At 43.7% G+C, this 17,760-nt stretch overlaps 1 protein-coding gene across 12 annotated transcripts in view; it reads right to left on the reverse strand.

Moving 5' to 3' along the window:
• The window catches only part of PTPRT (protein tyrosine phosphatase receptor type T), a 1,149,770-nt gene that overhangs the window by 613,690 nt on the left and 518,320 nt on the right, over positions 1-17,760 (reverse strand). For all 12 annotated transcript variants that reach the window (XM_070801694.1, XM_070801706.1, XM_070801700.1 and 9 more), the window contains exon 7: positions 2,646-2,939. In XM_070801694.1, the coding sequence (XP_070657795.1) occupies positions 2,646-2,939 (294 nt within the window). The remainder of the gene's footprint in view (positions 1-2,645; positions 2,940-17,760) is intronic.

Below are 17,760 nucleotides of genomic sequence, written 5' to 3' on the forward strand. Positions count from 1 at the left end.
GTTTGCAATAGATTGTAAATTTTTATTGAGATGATCATCTTGCAATTGAATTTCAAAATGTATTATATGATCATCAGCAAATAAGTCCACGGGGGCTGCTAAAGTACTCTGAATATCATTTATAAAGATCAAAACCTCTGGAAACCCTGTGGAAAGAGAAAAGTCTCATTGGCAGGATCAAATCAATTATTTTTATGGATGAATACTGAATTGCAAAGCTGAGATAAGGCATTACCTGGTTTAATAACATATCCTTATGTCTTTTTTAAGTAGTAAGTTTTATAATCAGGTTTCAATGAAGAATTCTACCAACGATTGGTTTTTGAAACCAATCAAGAAAATGGTGTCTCCACTCATCACGGTGATTCAATAACACTCAAAGGAATATTCCCAAGCAATAGAAATACTCACCAACTTTGGGTTACGTGCTTTACCAAGAGGCACTGCTGCTGCTGCTCAATTGCTTCAGCCACATTGGACTCTTTGCAGCCCTATGAACTGTAGCCTGCCAGGCTCCTCTGTCCATGGGATCTTCCAGGCAAGAATACTGGAGTGGGTTGCCATACCCTTCTCCAGGGGACCAAGAGGCACTAAAGTGGTTACAGTCAATTCTACTATAACACTTGTTTCCAAAATGCAAATGTTCTCCAACATGATTGACACATTAGGGAACAATGTGAGTATAACATGAATTTCACATTGGCTATGTGTGATGCTTCACACAGAAACACTAGTAGAGCAGAAAACTGCTCTCAGCTGGACTGAACCACGTAGGAACACACCAGACCCACCTGCCTCTAGTATCTCCCTGCTCCCTCTGTTCACTGTGTGTGTTACAAGCCATGTTGATCCACACGTGGATCAACTCACCACCACTTTCAGACAGTCCTCCTCCACCACCTTCCAGTAGCTCATGGACTGTGGCCTTTCTGACACCCACTTCCACAAGCAAACTTCAGGATGTTTCAAAGTAATGCCCCATTTGTATCACAGTTGTACGACTGTACACATGTATACAGATCAACATGTGTAAGTACAGCTGTGCCATTTTTACTAGGTTGCTCTCTTATGGATCTGTCACTAATGAAAGATGTGACCCTGTCCCACTTTTCTCCATGAACCTGGAAGCTTTTATTGTGTAACTTTGAACAGTGCAGTGATTTTTAGGCACACATTATGTTTTACTATAGCCTAACTATTTTATTTTTCTTTTTGTTCCATGGAAATGACTGTTCTGATGGGTCCTTCACTCCCCACCCAGAAGGCAGAAGGGATTCTTTCCCCCTCAGAGGTCAATGGCTCATGTTGCCACGTCACTGGTCACTGGAGCACCTCCAGCCCTATATACCAAACTGATGGCACACAGCTCTCTCTATGTATTTACCAATGTGTGACCAATGATCAGCGGCAGTTGAGTCAGAAAACCTTAGTGCAAACCCTGAGTGTGCTCCTGGCTAATTCTATGACTTTGGATAAAACGTTTAAAAATGTTGTCTCAATTCTTTCATTTATATATAAGATAAAAGTACTTACATCGAATGGTTACTTAAAAATAAAATAAATAATGTGATTTGCAAAAACAAAAACAAAAAAATCCCACATTAACACTAAGTCCTTTTAATTTCTTGAGTTGCATTCAAAGTCAGACATCTAAGGGTACAAATCAGGGGTATAATCCTAGCTAGCTCCCCTTATTAGTAACATCACAGAAGCCTAGATTCTTGGGGATACAGTTGGATACAAAGAACCCCCTCAGACACAGTTCTAGTCAGCAAACTCTTTAGCATCACCAGGAACTTCAGACAAACTGTCAGAGCCTGGCTGAAGGAAACATTGAGCCAGGAGCCTGTAGGGATTTAGAATTCAGAGGACCTCTGGACAGACCATCCCAACCCAGACTCCTAGTAGAGTCTAGCCCCCAAGGGACACAGAGGCAGGAGGCTCTGAGGGATGAAGGCATTTTCAGAATCCACTGAGAGATGCTTTCAGAGCCAGAAGGCACCAGGAGCACCTCAGAGGCTGAACTAGGACTAGGAGCTCTCAAGGACATCGTTAAAACCAAGAGCTCACTCGGGTCACAAGCCCAGCCCAGGGAGAAAACTAAAATCAGAAAGACACAGGATATGCAAGATGAATCAGAAGCACTCAGAGACATAGACCAAGTGAAGCCTCAGGTCACATAGTCAGAGCCAGGAGCCTCCAGAGATACAACCGGAGCTGGACCCTTCAGGGACACAGCCAGGAGCCCTCAAAGAAACAAGATCAGGACCCCTCAAAGACTCAGAACCAAGAGTCCTCCGAGGTGCTGTCAGCAGTAGGAAGCCTCACATACTCCAAAGGTCCCAGGAGTATTTGGGGAGAAAGAACCAGTGTCCCGGGAAATACTGCCCGATCCAGGAAACTCTCCAGGACTAGAGAGGCTAAACTAGAGCCAGAGTTAGGTGATTCTTAGACTCACAGGGGAAGCCAGGAGGGCCCCAGAGATGCCTCCAGAACCTCAAAGGCAAGACCAAATACTGCTTATTACCCCAACAGGATGCACACTCATATCAAAGAAGTCGAGGAATGACTGTCACAACTTCAAGAGGAGCATCACTCACAGCAACTGCACAACATCTCAAAACAGTCAGGAAGAAGGGTCCTACCTGCACACTTGGTTCTGGTGGTGAGGGGAGGCCCTGGTGGTCCCGTGCCCCCTTCCCCTGGTCGTGTGAGCAGCACTCGGATCTCATACTCCACATCGGGGTCCAGATGCCACAGCTTATAGTTGGGAGAGTCGACGATGTGGGTCTCCGCCCAGGTGCCTGTGGTCGTGCGGTACTCCACCTCCTTCAGGATGATGGGGCCATCTCCAATGATGGAGTTGGCGTTTGGCTTGATCCACAGGTAGGTGGCCCCCACGGCCAGCAGCTCCGGAGGGGCGATGGGCGTGGGAGGCTCTGAAAGACAGGAATCAGCAAAGGATGTCAGACCCAAATGGTTTACAGAACAGACTTCAAACGTGAGGGCAAAGGGCAGAATTCCATACAGCCATAGAAAATAGCCTAAAATCAATTAAGTTAATGAACTAATTGTATGTAAATACCTGAATCAATGTTTCTTCAGTAACTATATTCAATCTTCCCTGGTGGCTCAGATGATAAAGAATCTGCCAGCAATGCAGGAGACCCAGGTTTGATCCCTGGGTTGGAGAAGAGAATGGCAACCCACTCCAGTATTTCTGCCTGGAGAACTCCATGGACAGAGGAGACTGGTGAGCTACAGTCTATGGGCTCACAAAAAGTCAGACACAACTGAACGACTAACACTTTCATCAAAACACCTTCATTTAAAGAAAGGAAATAAAGAAGGTCATTGTGAGGAAAAGATTTTTCCTGAACACAGCAAAGCTGCCTGGGTTAATATTCTGTTTTCTATCCTCAAATGAGAACCAGCCTTTACTAAGTCAGAGTTTGGTTCAAAACCCATGGGAGTCAGGGGTTCACAAACACTTCTTTTATAGGAACACACAGATTGTTAGTGGATGATCTGTGGAATGGTGGTAGGAGCTGAATTAGCAAAAGGATGATGGCATAATGGGGGTTCAGCTTCTTCCACAACTCTAATAACTTCCTCCACAGAGAGAGGGTCATGATCACAGTGATGCCAGTGGGAAATCAGGGGTCAAGGGAAAAGCCGGGCTGAGCTATTTTGGATCTCCTATGTGTTGCCACCTCTCTTCTACTGAGTTCTATAACTTCATCTAAATAGACTAGAATTTCAACAGGCACTAACGGTGGCCTCTCCCTGGCAATTTTTAGCTCACTGGCAAAGCTGCAGAAATTAACAATTGCTTTATACTTATTTACCAGAAAATTTCACTTGCATTATTACTGCCATTCTTGGGATATTAGCACTTCCATTTTGATGGATTAAAAACCTGAGAACCCAAGTGATCATATCACTTAACAAAGAGAGTGGAGCAGGTAAGGCAAAAGGGAACCCACATCAGCTTGCCTTCCAACACCAGCTCTCCCTTTGGAAGGCTGTTTATCTCTTGATACTCATTGTCTACAAACCAGTGTGGGTATATTTATTTTTATTTGTAGCAAAAATCAGCAGTGGAACAACAATAAAGAAGAGATTAGAAAGAGAAAACAATCCCCCTTCCTTACCACCCAATATAATTGCCATTTTTATATCTTCATGTTCCATTCCAATTTCTATTCATATACTTAAATCATTTTTGTGTGTAGTTACAGTAACACATAGACTCAAAGAAGATTTGCTTTTCTCCCCTCATTTATTACAACCAAAGGACTTTGCTTATATACAATGTGGATTTTAACATCACTGTCTTTAGTAGTGATAGGACAGTGCATCAGGTAATTACAATAATTATGCTCTGATTACGGGGCACATGAGTAGTTTCAAGTTTTGCAAAGGTAAATAATGCTGCAACAAACATCTTTGTGCAAATGATTCCAGTCCTTCTTGTCTTATATTTTCTTAGGACCAACTTTCAGGAAGTGGGTTATGTATCCAAGGGTATGAATAAGTTAGTAATTCTTGGTGTAGAACTAGGAAGTAAGGGTGGGGAAGGCATTTGGGATGCCGTACACCAAAGCTACGTTCAAGAACTTTTGGAGGGCCTCTGGGCTACTAAGGCAGGTATCAGTTTCAGTTTGGAACTCAAGTGGGAGCTTTGGGAAGGAGGTCCCATTCAGTGTTTTCTAATTAATTATCTAGCAACAAAAATTCTCCAGAAAAAGAACAATCACTATGAAGCAAAGATGGACAATATTTTCTCAGTATGACTTGAAGCAGATCTTCAGGGACAAGTTCAAATTGCTACTATTATAACCTGCCATTTGGTCAGAGGAGGAAATTAAGCAGATTAGTCCAGCTAGATGCTTTTCTTTACAAACCCATGGAGGTTATTACTCAATGCCTTGTTATCTCAAAGGTGTTTGCAAATTGATTTTTGGATAATTTGTTCCAGGTAGAGAAGTTAAGTTGGCAAGCACATAATTTCTGGGCTCATCCTTTGTGCATTTTAAATATATAGACCCTTCGATCACCATTATCTACTCTCCAGAGTTCCCATCAGTCTCCAATGAGGCCCCAAAGGTGATATTTTTGTAGCTCTGTGGTGACTCTGCCCAATTCCTTAGTAAAATTATTCACATACAGGCCCTGGACAGAATTAAGACCAGCAGACTTCAATACTTTAAGGCTTGAACAAGTGGTTACAATAAGTTCTCTTCCATGGACTTTCCACCCTAGTTTCTACTCTCCTGCTTTAGGCATTAGCAGTAAATTGCTGACCATCAGAAAGAAAATCAAGTATCAGTCTCTCCAAATGCTTAGTCTCTTTTCATGTATTTCTGATGGTAGGTGCAAGTATAGTAACAAACATTCCCTCAAGGATATAAATGTGTCCATCTCAAATGTCACACTAGTGTTCATGTCCATATGCAGACTTGTCCTTCCCTGTGATCACTCAAGAATATATCACAAACTACATCCCAGTGTTTCCTGTACCTGATCCCAAGAAGCCATCAGATTGTTCTTTTGTTCTTTCGGGTTTTATTAATTTATTGATTTATAATTGGCATTCTTTAGAAGGCACATGAACTCGTGGATCAAAGAGAAAAAAAGGGAGGAATGATTTTTTTTTGGTAGGTACTTGCCTTTTTAAATAATGCACAGAAAGATTGTGCTTGTTTCAGTTTTCCTCTCTGAGACGAGCTATTCAGCCAGACACGGCAAGAATTCTATGAAGCCATCTAATTCAACCACCAGAGTCAGCAGAAAGGAAACCAAGAACTAGGAAGAGCCCATGAAGCTAGAAGAAGGTGTAGACAGCTTGAGAACTCAGGGCCCAGGTAGCATTTCTGCCTATGGTTTTCTCCTCCTATACTGGAGATGCTGAAGCAGATAACCAGAAAGATCATTAAAAGAAGTCTATACGAGTCGTCTTTAACTTTGGCGGATATGCAGGATGCTATGGAAATGTGAGAAATTCTAGACTCTTCTCCTCAGGAAAATGTACATAAGCATACTACCTAGAGTTTTGTACATCATTTCAGGAATTCATGAACCTTTTTGAAGACCTTGCATGAATTCTTAAAGATTCTATGCTGAGAATAAAAGAAATCCACAGAGATTCTCCTGACAGCCCACATGCCCCCAAGAGCTGACACTTCTCAGGGACCCTGAAGCCACCCTTTGTTGCAGGAGCTAAAGCCTGGGAGCACTACCATGTAAGAAAATGGAACTTGATGTAGGGGTCACAGATCTAGTGCTTCCAGGCTCCCAAATATTTGGTGAATATAAATATGCTAAGATTTCCACCAGACCAAGCACAGCAAATGTCTAGGTTCCCATGACTATGACCCACCCAACACATTCATAGATTCAACAGCTGGGCTAAAATATTTAAAGGAAAAAAACATGACTCTGCCCACTTAATGTTATATGTAGAAATCTTCCACAGAGGCTGTCTTAGGTGTTTGGGCTGCTATAACAAAATGCCACAGATTGGGTGGCTTAAACCACATTTATGTCCCACAGTTCTGGAGGCCGAGAAGTCCAAGATCAAGGTGCCAGCAGATTCAGTGTCCATGAGGCCTCTGTTATTGGTGTTTTCATGAGTCTTTTCACATATGAAATGACTAATACCTCTCTATACCTGGCCCCTCACCATCAACTGTGCAAAGCCAGGAGGAAGTGTTTGACATTTGATGGTACTCCTTGCTGACAAAGGTTGGAACAAAATCAAGAGGGAGGGAGCCTGGTTTTCAGGAAGATGAGATCTGGGTTGGGAGATGGTACCGACCTCCCTCCAACCAGGAATCAAAGAACTTTGAGAACAGGAACCCTAGGAGCCATCATCCCTGAGGCCTGGGCAGCAATTGCCCCCGACCGGTCAAGGCTCTCCTTCAACAGGTAGGTGGTGAAGTGACCCCTTAATGCAATTCTGCTTCATCCTCAGGCAGCAATCTCCAGACCAATTCTGTCTTTCTCTTTCCTGCTGTGAGCACTTGTAACAGTTTGACTCCCCAGAAATTCCTACAGAGAGCAAAAGTGCTTCAAATAGCTGGAGAGCAAGTTTGTGCTTGTGTGTTGTCTGATCCAGACAGAAATCAAATATTTTGAGAAAAACTGAATGCTACTAAGATTGAAGTGAGCTCTTAGGCATGTTTAAGGTGAACATAAACTGCTTTCTGACACTATCACCCTCTGCCTCCCTCCTGATCACCTTTCTATTTGCACAGCATTTACTGAAGCATATGAGAAGCATTCCACAGGAACGCCCAAGTCTGCCCCACCCGCCAACATGCCACGTGTATCCGGAGACTATTTTTTAATCACTGCCATATCCACACTTGCACACATGCCGTTTTTCTCAACTAGAATATTGTTTCTTTTGCTTTGAGCCAAACCACGCCCATTTTTCTTTTCAATTCTGCTTCATAACGCCTCAGTCGTGTACACCGCAAGGCTAGGCACACAGTAGATATTGAAAAAGCTTCATGCTGGCTAGCTTTTCTACCAATCAGCATGCAAGACTCTTATATCAAATACAGCACGGAAGATTGAAGAGGAGAAGAAAATCTAGTTTGGGGCCAGGGCCTGAGTCTTTGTCCTCCACGTCTAGTTAGCTGTGTGACCCTGGACACACCACCCAGTCTTGGGGGTTCTCAATATTTTCATCTTTAGCACGAAAGATGGTTCAAAGTATAAAAATATCTGATTTTTTTCCCAAGGACCATAGGGTTCTATGTGAATATGTTTACCGACTCTACCCTGACTATGTTGCCAGCAGTAGACTGCACCACCTCATGCATCTCTGGCCCATGAGGTCCCCAAGTAGAAAGCAGAATAAGTAGATATAGCATCCAATCTAGCAGTGGATGTCAACTAGAATTAGTCTTTGTGTCTAACCTTAACTTATGGCCAATGTGCGATAAATATTTAATGACTTGTTTAAATGGACAGAGAAAATATTGGATAAGTTTTCCCAAAATAAGAGGTTGGGGTGGCAAGACAAAGAGAAAGAAAGAAAGTGTTATAGAGAACAGTGGATGGGCATCCAAGCTAAGAACTGAATACGTCTGGGAGAAGACATCAAATGCCTGGAACAGAACAATAATCAAAGACGTAGCTAAAGAAAAAATTTTTGAACTAAATGAAAGTCTGAATTTGCAGACTACGAAGAGCACAGCGGGTTGTAGGAATAATCAATGATGAGACTCAAACTTAAGAACATACTGGCAATATTTTGAAATACCAGACTAAAGAAAAAGTCCCACAAGCATCTAGACAAAAATAGATCTTCATCAATGCAAAACAAAAAGACTGAAAAATCAGTTCCCATACTTCATCATTTCAGTTTGAAACACAGGAATATAAGAGAAGGTGATAATAGCAATAGTAACTGCAAACGACAGCAGCGGCAGCTAACAAAGGATGCACCGTTTTGATGAACCGGTCACTGCTTTAGTGCCTTAAAGTATTAACTCATTTAATCTTCACAGCAACTCTAGGGATAGATAATATTATGATTCACATTTTTCTGAGCAGAAGAAAGAGATGCAGATTAAGTAACGTGCCCAACATCAAACGGTTAGTAATCTAAAGAACCAGGATTGCAGCCAAGAAGTCGTACTGAGGGGGTCTGCATGCCACTCACAACAGTATAATACACACAAGACTTTAAGAGGATATTTCATATCTCAAGATGTTTATAGACAACTAAGTTGTGGTACATTGGCAAAGCCAATAGATAGACAAGTTTAGATTCTGAAAAATGCAGGAAGATGTACTATCTATATAACTTGATGATAGATCCCAGTCCACACTAGGGTGAACTGAAATCATGAGCTCTGAGATGGAGAAACTGGGACAGTAAAAGGATCAGTCTCATGGGATGATTACTAACGCAAGACTCTTGTTTCTCAGGTAAGAGTCTAGAAGGGAATCCCTGCCTCATGCCAGGCCAAACCAAGATAAAACCCAAAGTTTTAAAAAAGACAGAAATCCCAATGGCATTTAGATTGTGCTTAAATGTAAGCAATTGCACGGTGAATGGTTAACCCTTACTCTGGCAATTATTCTGAAACTGGACATGAAAAATTTCCATGGAACAGTTTCTCCTTAGATAAGACTCTCCAAAGGTACAAAAGCCCAATTTTAACTAAATTAAAGGAAAACAAACAAACAAAAAAATCCCACCAACACGCCTATTAAAATGTCTAGGTAGAAATACACCAAATGTTGGTTTTTCCTTAGGATTGTGGGGAAATGAGTACTGTTTTCTTTTTCGTGTGTCTCTGCAAATGTCCTCTAATAAACCTGAATTGGGTGTTTATTCCAAAGATAAGCATATTAAATAAGTGTTCTTAAATGTTGAACTTCTCTAACCAGTGGGACCTCTGTTGGGATTCTGTGCTCTCCACCACCAGGAGTATTTGTCAGTCTCCCCTCTCATTTGCCCAGACGACAGGTAACAAGAATCAAGAACCACATCCGTGTCCCTTTGCCAAGCCAGTTCTTCCCCCATAGCTCCTAATAAGGAGAAATCATGGCTGCTTTCGGCATGGCTCAGACACCTACACTATAAGTTGAGACTTCACTTCTGAAAGTCCCCTAATCATCAGATCAGATCAGATCAGATCAGTCGCTCAGTCGTGTCCGACTCTTTGTGACCCCATGAATCGCAGCACGCCAGGCCTCCCTGTCCATCACCAACTCCCGGAGTTCACTGAGACTCACATCCATCAAGTCAGTGATGCCATCCAGCCATCTCATTCTCCGTCTTCCCCTTCTCCTCCTGCCCCCAACCCCTAATCACAGCAACTAATATTTTACAATGCTCTACCTGTTTCCTCATTCATTTTCCTCTGGTGCCCCACAAAGCACACATCTTACACGTGAGGAGACCAAGGCTTAGCTACTTTAGATAACCTTCCTCCTCTCACACAGTGAATGAGCAGAACTATGTGCAAACCCAGGCCTTTCCAAAGCCTGCCCCCTGTCCTCAATGCTGCACCAACCCTCTTTGTGCTGTAAGTGTTAATATAAAAAGCGTGCTTATATTTCAGATCCACAGCCTGTGAGTTCAGCAGAGTAAAAGTGAGCACTTAGGATCCACCGTGTGCCAGGCACTGTGCTAAGAACTTTATATGCATCATCTTATTTAATCCTGGCACATTCTTCAGGCAAGGGATAGTAGCAATCCCATTTTATAAACTAATTTTAAAAACCCTAAAGCTTAAGGAGGTTAATGGCTCACAATCACAAGTAAGAAAAGGAACCAAGTTTCAAACCTAGGGAGATCCCAGAGCAGGGCTTGTAATCACTATATTATACTGTCTATTGCGACCAGGATCCCCACAGTTAAGGAGGATGAAATGATGTATCTTTCAAGGTCATAGAGAAGTGGTTTTGGTGAGAAGAAGCCAGATCTGGTAACTAGCCAGTCAGTACTTTGTTAACCTGGCAGCAATCATAGTCAACTATCTCAGAACCACAGATATGGAAGATACATGGAATGACATTAGCCCTAACTGCCAGATGCAGAAATCCCTAACATGAGCTAAGACTCAGCTTGAAGCTTATCTCCAGAGATAAGGAGCAGAGTCTACGGTGTTCACACAAGTAGTGAAGAGTTTTAACGGTGAGAAAGTACTTTGAAATACAGACCACAGTCTTTCTCCACTTGCTGTCCACCAGAATGTCACACCAGGCTTCCAAGAGCTGGCCTCTCCCAACCTCTCCAGGTTCCCTGACTACTGAGCTCCCCTCACAAGTGATACAGAGGTCGCGGGAGGTGTTTCTGCCTGTGCTGGTCCCTCTGCTGGAACATTCTTCCCTATCATCTCACTTTTCTTGTCTGATTCATGTCAGTGGATGGCAAAAACCACCACAATATTGCAAAGTAATTAGCCTCCAATTAAAATAAATATATTAATTTTTTAAAATTTTATTTTATTTTTTAACTTTACATAATTGTATTAGTTTTGCCAAATGTCATTCATTTTTTAAGTGAGCTCTCTTTTTTTTTTAAAACAAATGAATTTATATATAACACAGAAGTAGACCCACAGACATAGAAAACACACACATGGTTACTAAAGAGGAAGGAGGGATAAATTAAGAGACTGAGGTTAACATAGATGTACTACTATACATAAAATAGATAACCAACAAGGAACTATGTACAACACAGTGAACTCTACTTAATATTTTGTATTAATAATGACCTATAAGAGAAAAGGATCTGAAAAAGAATATACACACACATAGATACATGTATATAGGGACTTCCCTGGTGGGCCAGCGATTAAGATTTTATGCTTCCAATGCAGGGGGTGTGGGTTTCGATCCCTGGTCAGAGAATTAAGATCCACATTCCATGTAGTGTGGCCAAAAAGTGAAAAAAATAATAAAACAAAATGGTATCATATTAAATGATCCATTAAAAAATAATATGTGTGTGTGTGTATAACTGAATCACTTTGCTGTACATCTGAAACTAATGCATCATTGTAAATTAAGTATAGGTAAATGAAAAATAAAATGCAACAAGTGCTGGTTCTTCAGATAAAAATATGAACTGACTTCTGTGAGAAAAAAGGAAGAGCGAGCTGTCCCCTGGGACACCGTCCAGCTGTGTGCTCTGTGCTGCAGGATGTCTTAGCCCAGGGTCCCAGGAGCAGAGCTGGAGACAAGGATTTTGTGCAGAGACCAACTGGAGGAAAGTTCTCAGAAGAAGGTGGACTAGGGAGCCAGGATGTGATTTTGTCTAAAGATTAGGCCATCCTCATCCCAGAGGTGCTCTGGAGCAGAAAATGCACCACTTCACGGCTCCTCACTGAGGCAAGGGGGGCAACCTTTCGTCTCCCTGTGTTATTAATTGGATATGGGCTGTTTAGGGGTGCAGGCATTGCCCCTCAGTCAAGCAACTTCCCTGTAGCCAAGGACAAATCCTGATTTCCTAGGACTTCTGCAGCTAGACACCACAAACTAGGAGGCTTAAAACATGTATAGCCTCCCAGTTCTAGAGCTGAGAAGTCTGACACCAGGGTGTCAAAGGCGACCTGCTCCCTCCAAAGGCTCCAGAGAAGCCTCTCTGGCACTTTGATTCTAGTGTTTGATCTTGATCTTCTTTGGCTTGGAGACGCATCCCTCCAGCTCTGCCTCTGTCTTTACACGGCCTTCCCCCTCTGTCTGTGTCTCTCTGCCCAAATTTCCCTTTTCTGATGAGGTCACTGGACATACTAGGTTAGTGCCTTCCTTCTTTTCCTGTCTCAATTCCCCTCCACTCAACCAGTGTTCCCTTCAAATTCCAAATAAACTATTTGCAAACCCCTGTCTCAGGATATTCTCAGTTTGGAGAAATTCCAGTTAAGATATTATGACAGTTTTATTCCTAGTTTTTAAAGGAATCTCCACACTGTTCTCCACAGTGGTTGTATCAGTTTGCATTCCTACCAACATTGTTGAAGCGGGTTCCCTTTTCTCCACACCCTCTCCAGCATTTATTGTTTGTAGGCTTTGTGATGATGGCTGTTCTGACCGGTGTGAGATAATACCTGACTGCGGTTTTGATTTGCATTTATCTAATAATGATGCTGGGAGGGATTGGGGGCAGGAGGAGAAGGGGACGCAGAGGATGAGATGGCTGGATGGCATCACTGACTCGATGGACGTGAGTCTGAGTGAACTCTGGGAGTTGGTGATGGACAGGGAGGCCTGGCGTGCTGCAATTCATGGGGTCACAAAGAGTCCGACACAACTGAGCGACTGAACTGAACTGAATTGAATAATGAGTGATATTGAGCATTTTTTCATGTGTTTATTATAGCACTGAAACATATACATTACCATATGTAAAATAGATAACAAGTGTGAGTTTGATGCATGACACAGGGAACCCAAAGTCAGTGCTCTGTGACAACCTGGGGGGTGGGGTGGGGAGGGGACACATGTATGCCTATGGCCGATTCATGTTGATGTTTGGCAAAAACCATCGCAATATTGTGAAGTAATTATCCTCCATTTAAAATAAATAAATATATATATTTTTAAATATTACAAAAGCTAGGGCAAGTTACTTAACCTCTCTGTGCCTCAGTTTCCTCATCTGTAAAGTGGGGGCAATAATAATACCTCCCCCATGGAGGGTGCTATGAAGATTAGGTAAGGTATTGCATTCAATACCCTTGGAACAGTCCTAGCACATAACAAGTATGCTGTGTTAGCTACTATTATCTTCCTCCTCCCAGCCAGGAGTCCATGGAGTCAGTCAGCAGTCGGTGGGAAACAGCTGGTGCCCCCATTTCGCACCCCCCACAGAGAGACACAAAGATCCCATTAAAGGCATTCCCCTCGCTGTGTCAGGATGAAAAGGGGCCACAGTCCTCTCAGTGTGTACTCCTGCCAGCTCTTCCACAAGTAAGGACATTTATGAGCTCAGCCTCAGTCTACTTCACACGGCCGTGCTGCAGCCAATGAATTCATTTAAAAATGCATAATTCAGTAACGACTTAGCACCAGGAGAGAGTTTGTGATCTGCAACACTCAACACTCGGTCTGTTCCTGGCTCCACTGTCCCCACCGCAGACTTGACATTTTTGAGAGGACTCTTTGCTGGGCCACGTTCCAAAATTAAGAGCCGAATCATCACTCTAGAAGGGCCTTTTCTGTCCTTGCCTGCTAATCAAGAGTCCTAAGAAAGTATGACTCGAGAGTCTATCTCCCCCAGAGAGGGGCCTAGGAGAGCCTGGACTCTACGTCTTCAGAATCAGAGACCACACTGCAGAAGCTTCTCGTTCTAGAGCAGTTCAGGGTATGCATACTGCCACCCTTTGCTCAACAGCCCACCTATGGAGAACAGGGTGGAGGAAACTTGTGCCTTCGCCTATTTGGACCTCTGAGTTCCAAAGACATCCAAATCCACACTTCTGTATGCTAGGGAGGAGTCTTAATCTCCAGTATTTTACATGGTAGAATTGCCTTTGAGGATGTGATCGAGTTAAAGATTTTGAGTGGGGAGAGGATCTTGGAATAGCCAGACAGGCCTGATGTAATCACAAAGAGCTTTATATGTGAAATAAGAAGACAGAAGAAACAGACTCAGACAGAAACTGAAAGAGGCTTCACAGCTGAACACGGAGGAAGGACCATGAGGCAAAGTACGAAGGTGGTCTCTAGAAATGGCAAAGGCGAGGGAAAAAGTCTCCCCTAGAGCCAAAGGAAATGCAACCCTGTTGACCCATTTTAGCTTCCTTATCTTTAAGACAGTAACTATGTGGGCTTTTTTTTTTTTTTTTTTTTTTAAGCTGCTAAATAAGTTTGTGGTTGTCAGTTACAGCAGCCCAAGAAAACTAACACAAGGAGTGGATCAGATGAAGCAGGTGAGGGAAGGCTTCCTGGAGGAGTCCAGTCATGACATGAAATGATGGGAGAGTCTGACAGGCACTTGGGGAGAAGGGAGCCTTCCCCGAGATGAGAAGAGACTGGGATACATCCTCCGCAACACAGATGAGAGTCGGGGAACAGCAGCAAGGTGATCTGAGAGGTCAGTGGGGACCAGACCAGGAAGGGCTTCCTGAGGAGCCTGAGGCTTTGAAAGTGGTGGTGTAACACAGACACAAGGTCTCTTTGGACACTCCTCTTGAGTGCTGGCTGAACGGGTCTGAAGAAGAGACTAGAGTCAGTGGGAAGTTGTGTCCATTACCGAGAGCAGATGAGGATGGAGGTCTGGGCCAAGATGAGGACCATGGGGTTGGATAGGCAGAGTCAGACTAGAGTTAGATTTCCTGGTGGCTCAGATGGTTAAGTGTCTGTCTACAATGCGGGAGACCCGGGTTCAATCTCTGGGTCGGGAAGATCCCCTGGAGAAGGAAATGGCAATCCACTCCAGTACTATTGCCTGGAAAATCCCATGGACAGAGGAGCCTGGTAGGCTACCGTCCATGGGATCACAAAGAGTTGGACATGACTGAGCGACTTCACTTTCACTTTGGTCACGGAATGGATCTAAGGGGCAAGGGAAGATGGGACCAGTATAAGGCTAGGAGTCAACAGGCTGGGGGAGGCCACAGTCTCTCCCTGACCTCCACAGTGCTCCCCCAGTCCATATAAGTGGGTGTCCACTTCACTTTCCCTGCCCAGCACCCCAATGCACTACAGACTTCTTCACACTACGCTCAATGCTCACCACTCCATCCCTTTGCATGTTCATATTCGTTTTCGCTCACAAAAGACAGCATGATATATTGAACATTCAAGAATTTTGGATTCAACAGATAGAGGTTGGCTTACAACCTCTGTTACTTAATTGCATGACTGTGGGTAAGTTACAGAACTCCTCTGAGCCTCAGTTTCTTCACGTGTAAAACCAGTATAACGGATCATATCTCACTGGGTCTTTGTGAAGATTAAATGTAAATGCCTGAAACAAGACAGACCCTAAATAAGCATGAGTTATTAATACTCCCATCCCTCTTGACCTCCTGTGCTGGTCCTTCTCCCCACCCCATAGCCCTCTCCATTAATGAGCCATTGGATCTAGCCTTTCAACTCTCCTCTGATCTCCACTCTGAGCATCTGGGTACTTGGTAGCACATGCGATGAAATCATTTTCAGCTTCACGCATGAGGAAGCCACTCATTTCCCACCAGGATAGGCAACTCACACTCAGCAAGCACCAGGGGCAGGGGGAAACATGGCAGCCAGCTTAACAGAACATGTCTTGAGAAAAGCGAAAAGAGAAGAAGAGGGGATGATGAGACGAAGGGAAGAAATGTGAGATTCAGGGCAATGGGAGTCCAGGCAGCTTCATCAGTTGCTACACTGCCAGGCACAGCGAGAGAACGAAGGGGCTGGGGCTTTGGAGATATTGTCATTTTGCAAATTTCTCTCCTTGGCATATCCCTATGTGCAAGGGGGAGATGCATAATTAGTCTCTAAGCTGCTGAAATGGCTGGAAGTGACTAGAAGTATCAACTGCTCTGAAGTGTCAGGAAAGGGTGTCCAGATGGATTAAGAGGCTTATCCATAACAGCCTGCTCAGTTTGTGGGGAGAGTTTAAGAGATGATTACCCCCTTTATGCTAAGGAACTGAAAAATTAGCCTCTTCCAAATCCCCCCGGGCTCCCTCTGCACTCTGCCACATCCAGCCTGGAGAGAAACTTAGCAGAACTTAATAGCAGCTCTTGGGGTAAGAACTTTGAAACAACAGAAAAATGCACAGTCCAACAGGCCATGGGCCACTGTCCCCATCCCCAGAAGCCACAATTCTGGCTCAGCCAGGTAGACACTGGATTCTGGGAACAGGATTAAGGGCTTCATGCTGATGCCCACCGCAGGCACCTGCAGCTGGGTACTTCTGTGCCAGGTAAAGCATCAGGTGGGGAAGAGAGGAGACAAGGAGCAGAAGGCAAATTTCAAGCACTGGTCTAGATGTATCTAACATCCTAATCATGTGAAAGTGGAAGTCAAAGGTCCTGTTCAACTCTTTGCAACCCCATGGACCATACAGTTCATGGAATTCTCCAGGCCAGAATACTGGAGTGGGTAGCCGTTCCCTTCTCCAGGGGATCTTCCCAACCCAAGGATCAAACCCAGATCTCCCCCACACGGCAGGCAGATTCTTTACCAGCTGAGCCACCAGGGAAACCTGGACTCCTGGACTTCTCAAATATAGGCACAGGGAGTCCAAAGAAATAAAGAGCAACTTTCAAGGGGATCTACAAAGTGACAGGGCTTTTGGATGGAACATCTTCCTGGGAAAGAATTCTACTGGAAGATAGACAGTAAAATAAGCTTGAACTTTTTCACACATGAAAAGGTTTCAGGGAACTACCACCTTGAGACACATTCTTTCATAGAATACCAAGAGAAGAAGTAGTTCCACACTCATTTTACAAGCCCAAGGTAAGCATTATGCAAAGAGGTTACAAGCATATCACAAGAAAAGAAACTTTTAGGCTATCTCTCTCATAAACATAGAAACAAAAATCCTGCACCTTATATCAGCCCTGGGTATTCTTTGGAAGGAATAATGCTAAAGCTGAAACTCCAGTACTTTGGCCACCTCATGCGAAGAGTTGACTCATTGGAAAAGACTCTGATGCTGGGAGGGATTGAGGGCAGGAGGAGAAGGGGACGACAGAGGATGAGATGGCTGGATGTCCTCACCGACTCGATGGATGTGAGTCTGGGTGAACTCTGGGAATTGGTAATGGACAGGGAGGCCTGGCGTGCTGCAGTTCATGGGGTCGCAAAGAGTCGGACACAACTGAGCGACTGAACTGAACTGAACACCTTATATTAGCAAACAAAATGCGGGGATATATAAAATAAATACTAAATCCTCACTCCTTCATCTCACCCTTAAGCCCTGGGAACCACAAACCCATTCTAAAATTCTGACATTTCAAAAATGACAATCTATCATCTTTCAGTTCAGTTTAGTCACTCGGTCACGTCCAACTCCTTGCAACCCCATGGACTGCAGCATGCCAGGCTTCCCTGTCCATATCATCTTTGGGGTTTGACTTCCTCTCACTAAGCGTGATTCCCTGAAGATCACTCAGGTTGTCTGCATCAACAGTTCATTCCTTCTAAGCTGCGTTGCTCTATGGTGTGAATGTCCTACAGCTTGTTTAACCAGTTACCTGTTGGAGGACGTCTGGGCTGTTTCCAGTTTTTAGCTACTACGAATGGGGCTGCTATGAGCAATCATAATTATACCGATTTGTATAA

Source organism: Bos indicus, chromosome 13 (genome assembly GCF_029378745.1).
Source record: "Bos indicus isolate NIAB-ARS_2022 breed Sahiwal x Tharparkar chromosome 13, NIAB-ARS_B.indTharparkar_mat_pri_1.0, whole genome shotgun sequence".
NCBI lineage: Eukaryota > Metazoa > Chordata > Mammalia > Artiodactyla > Bovidae > Bos > Bos indicus.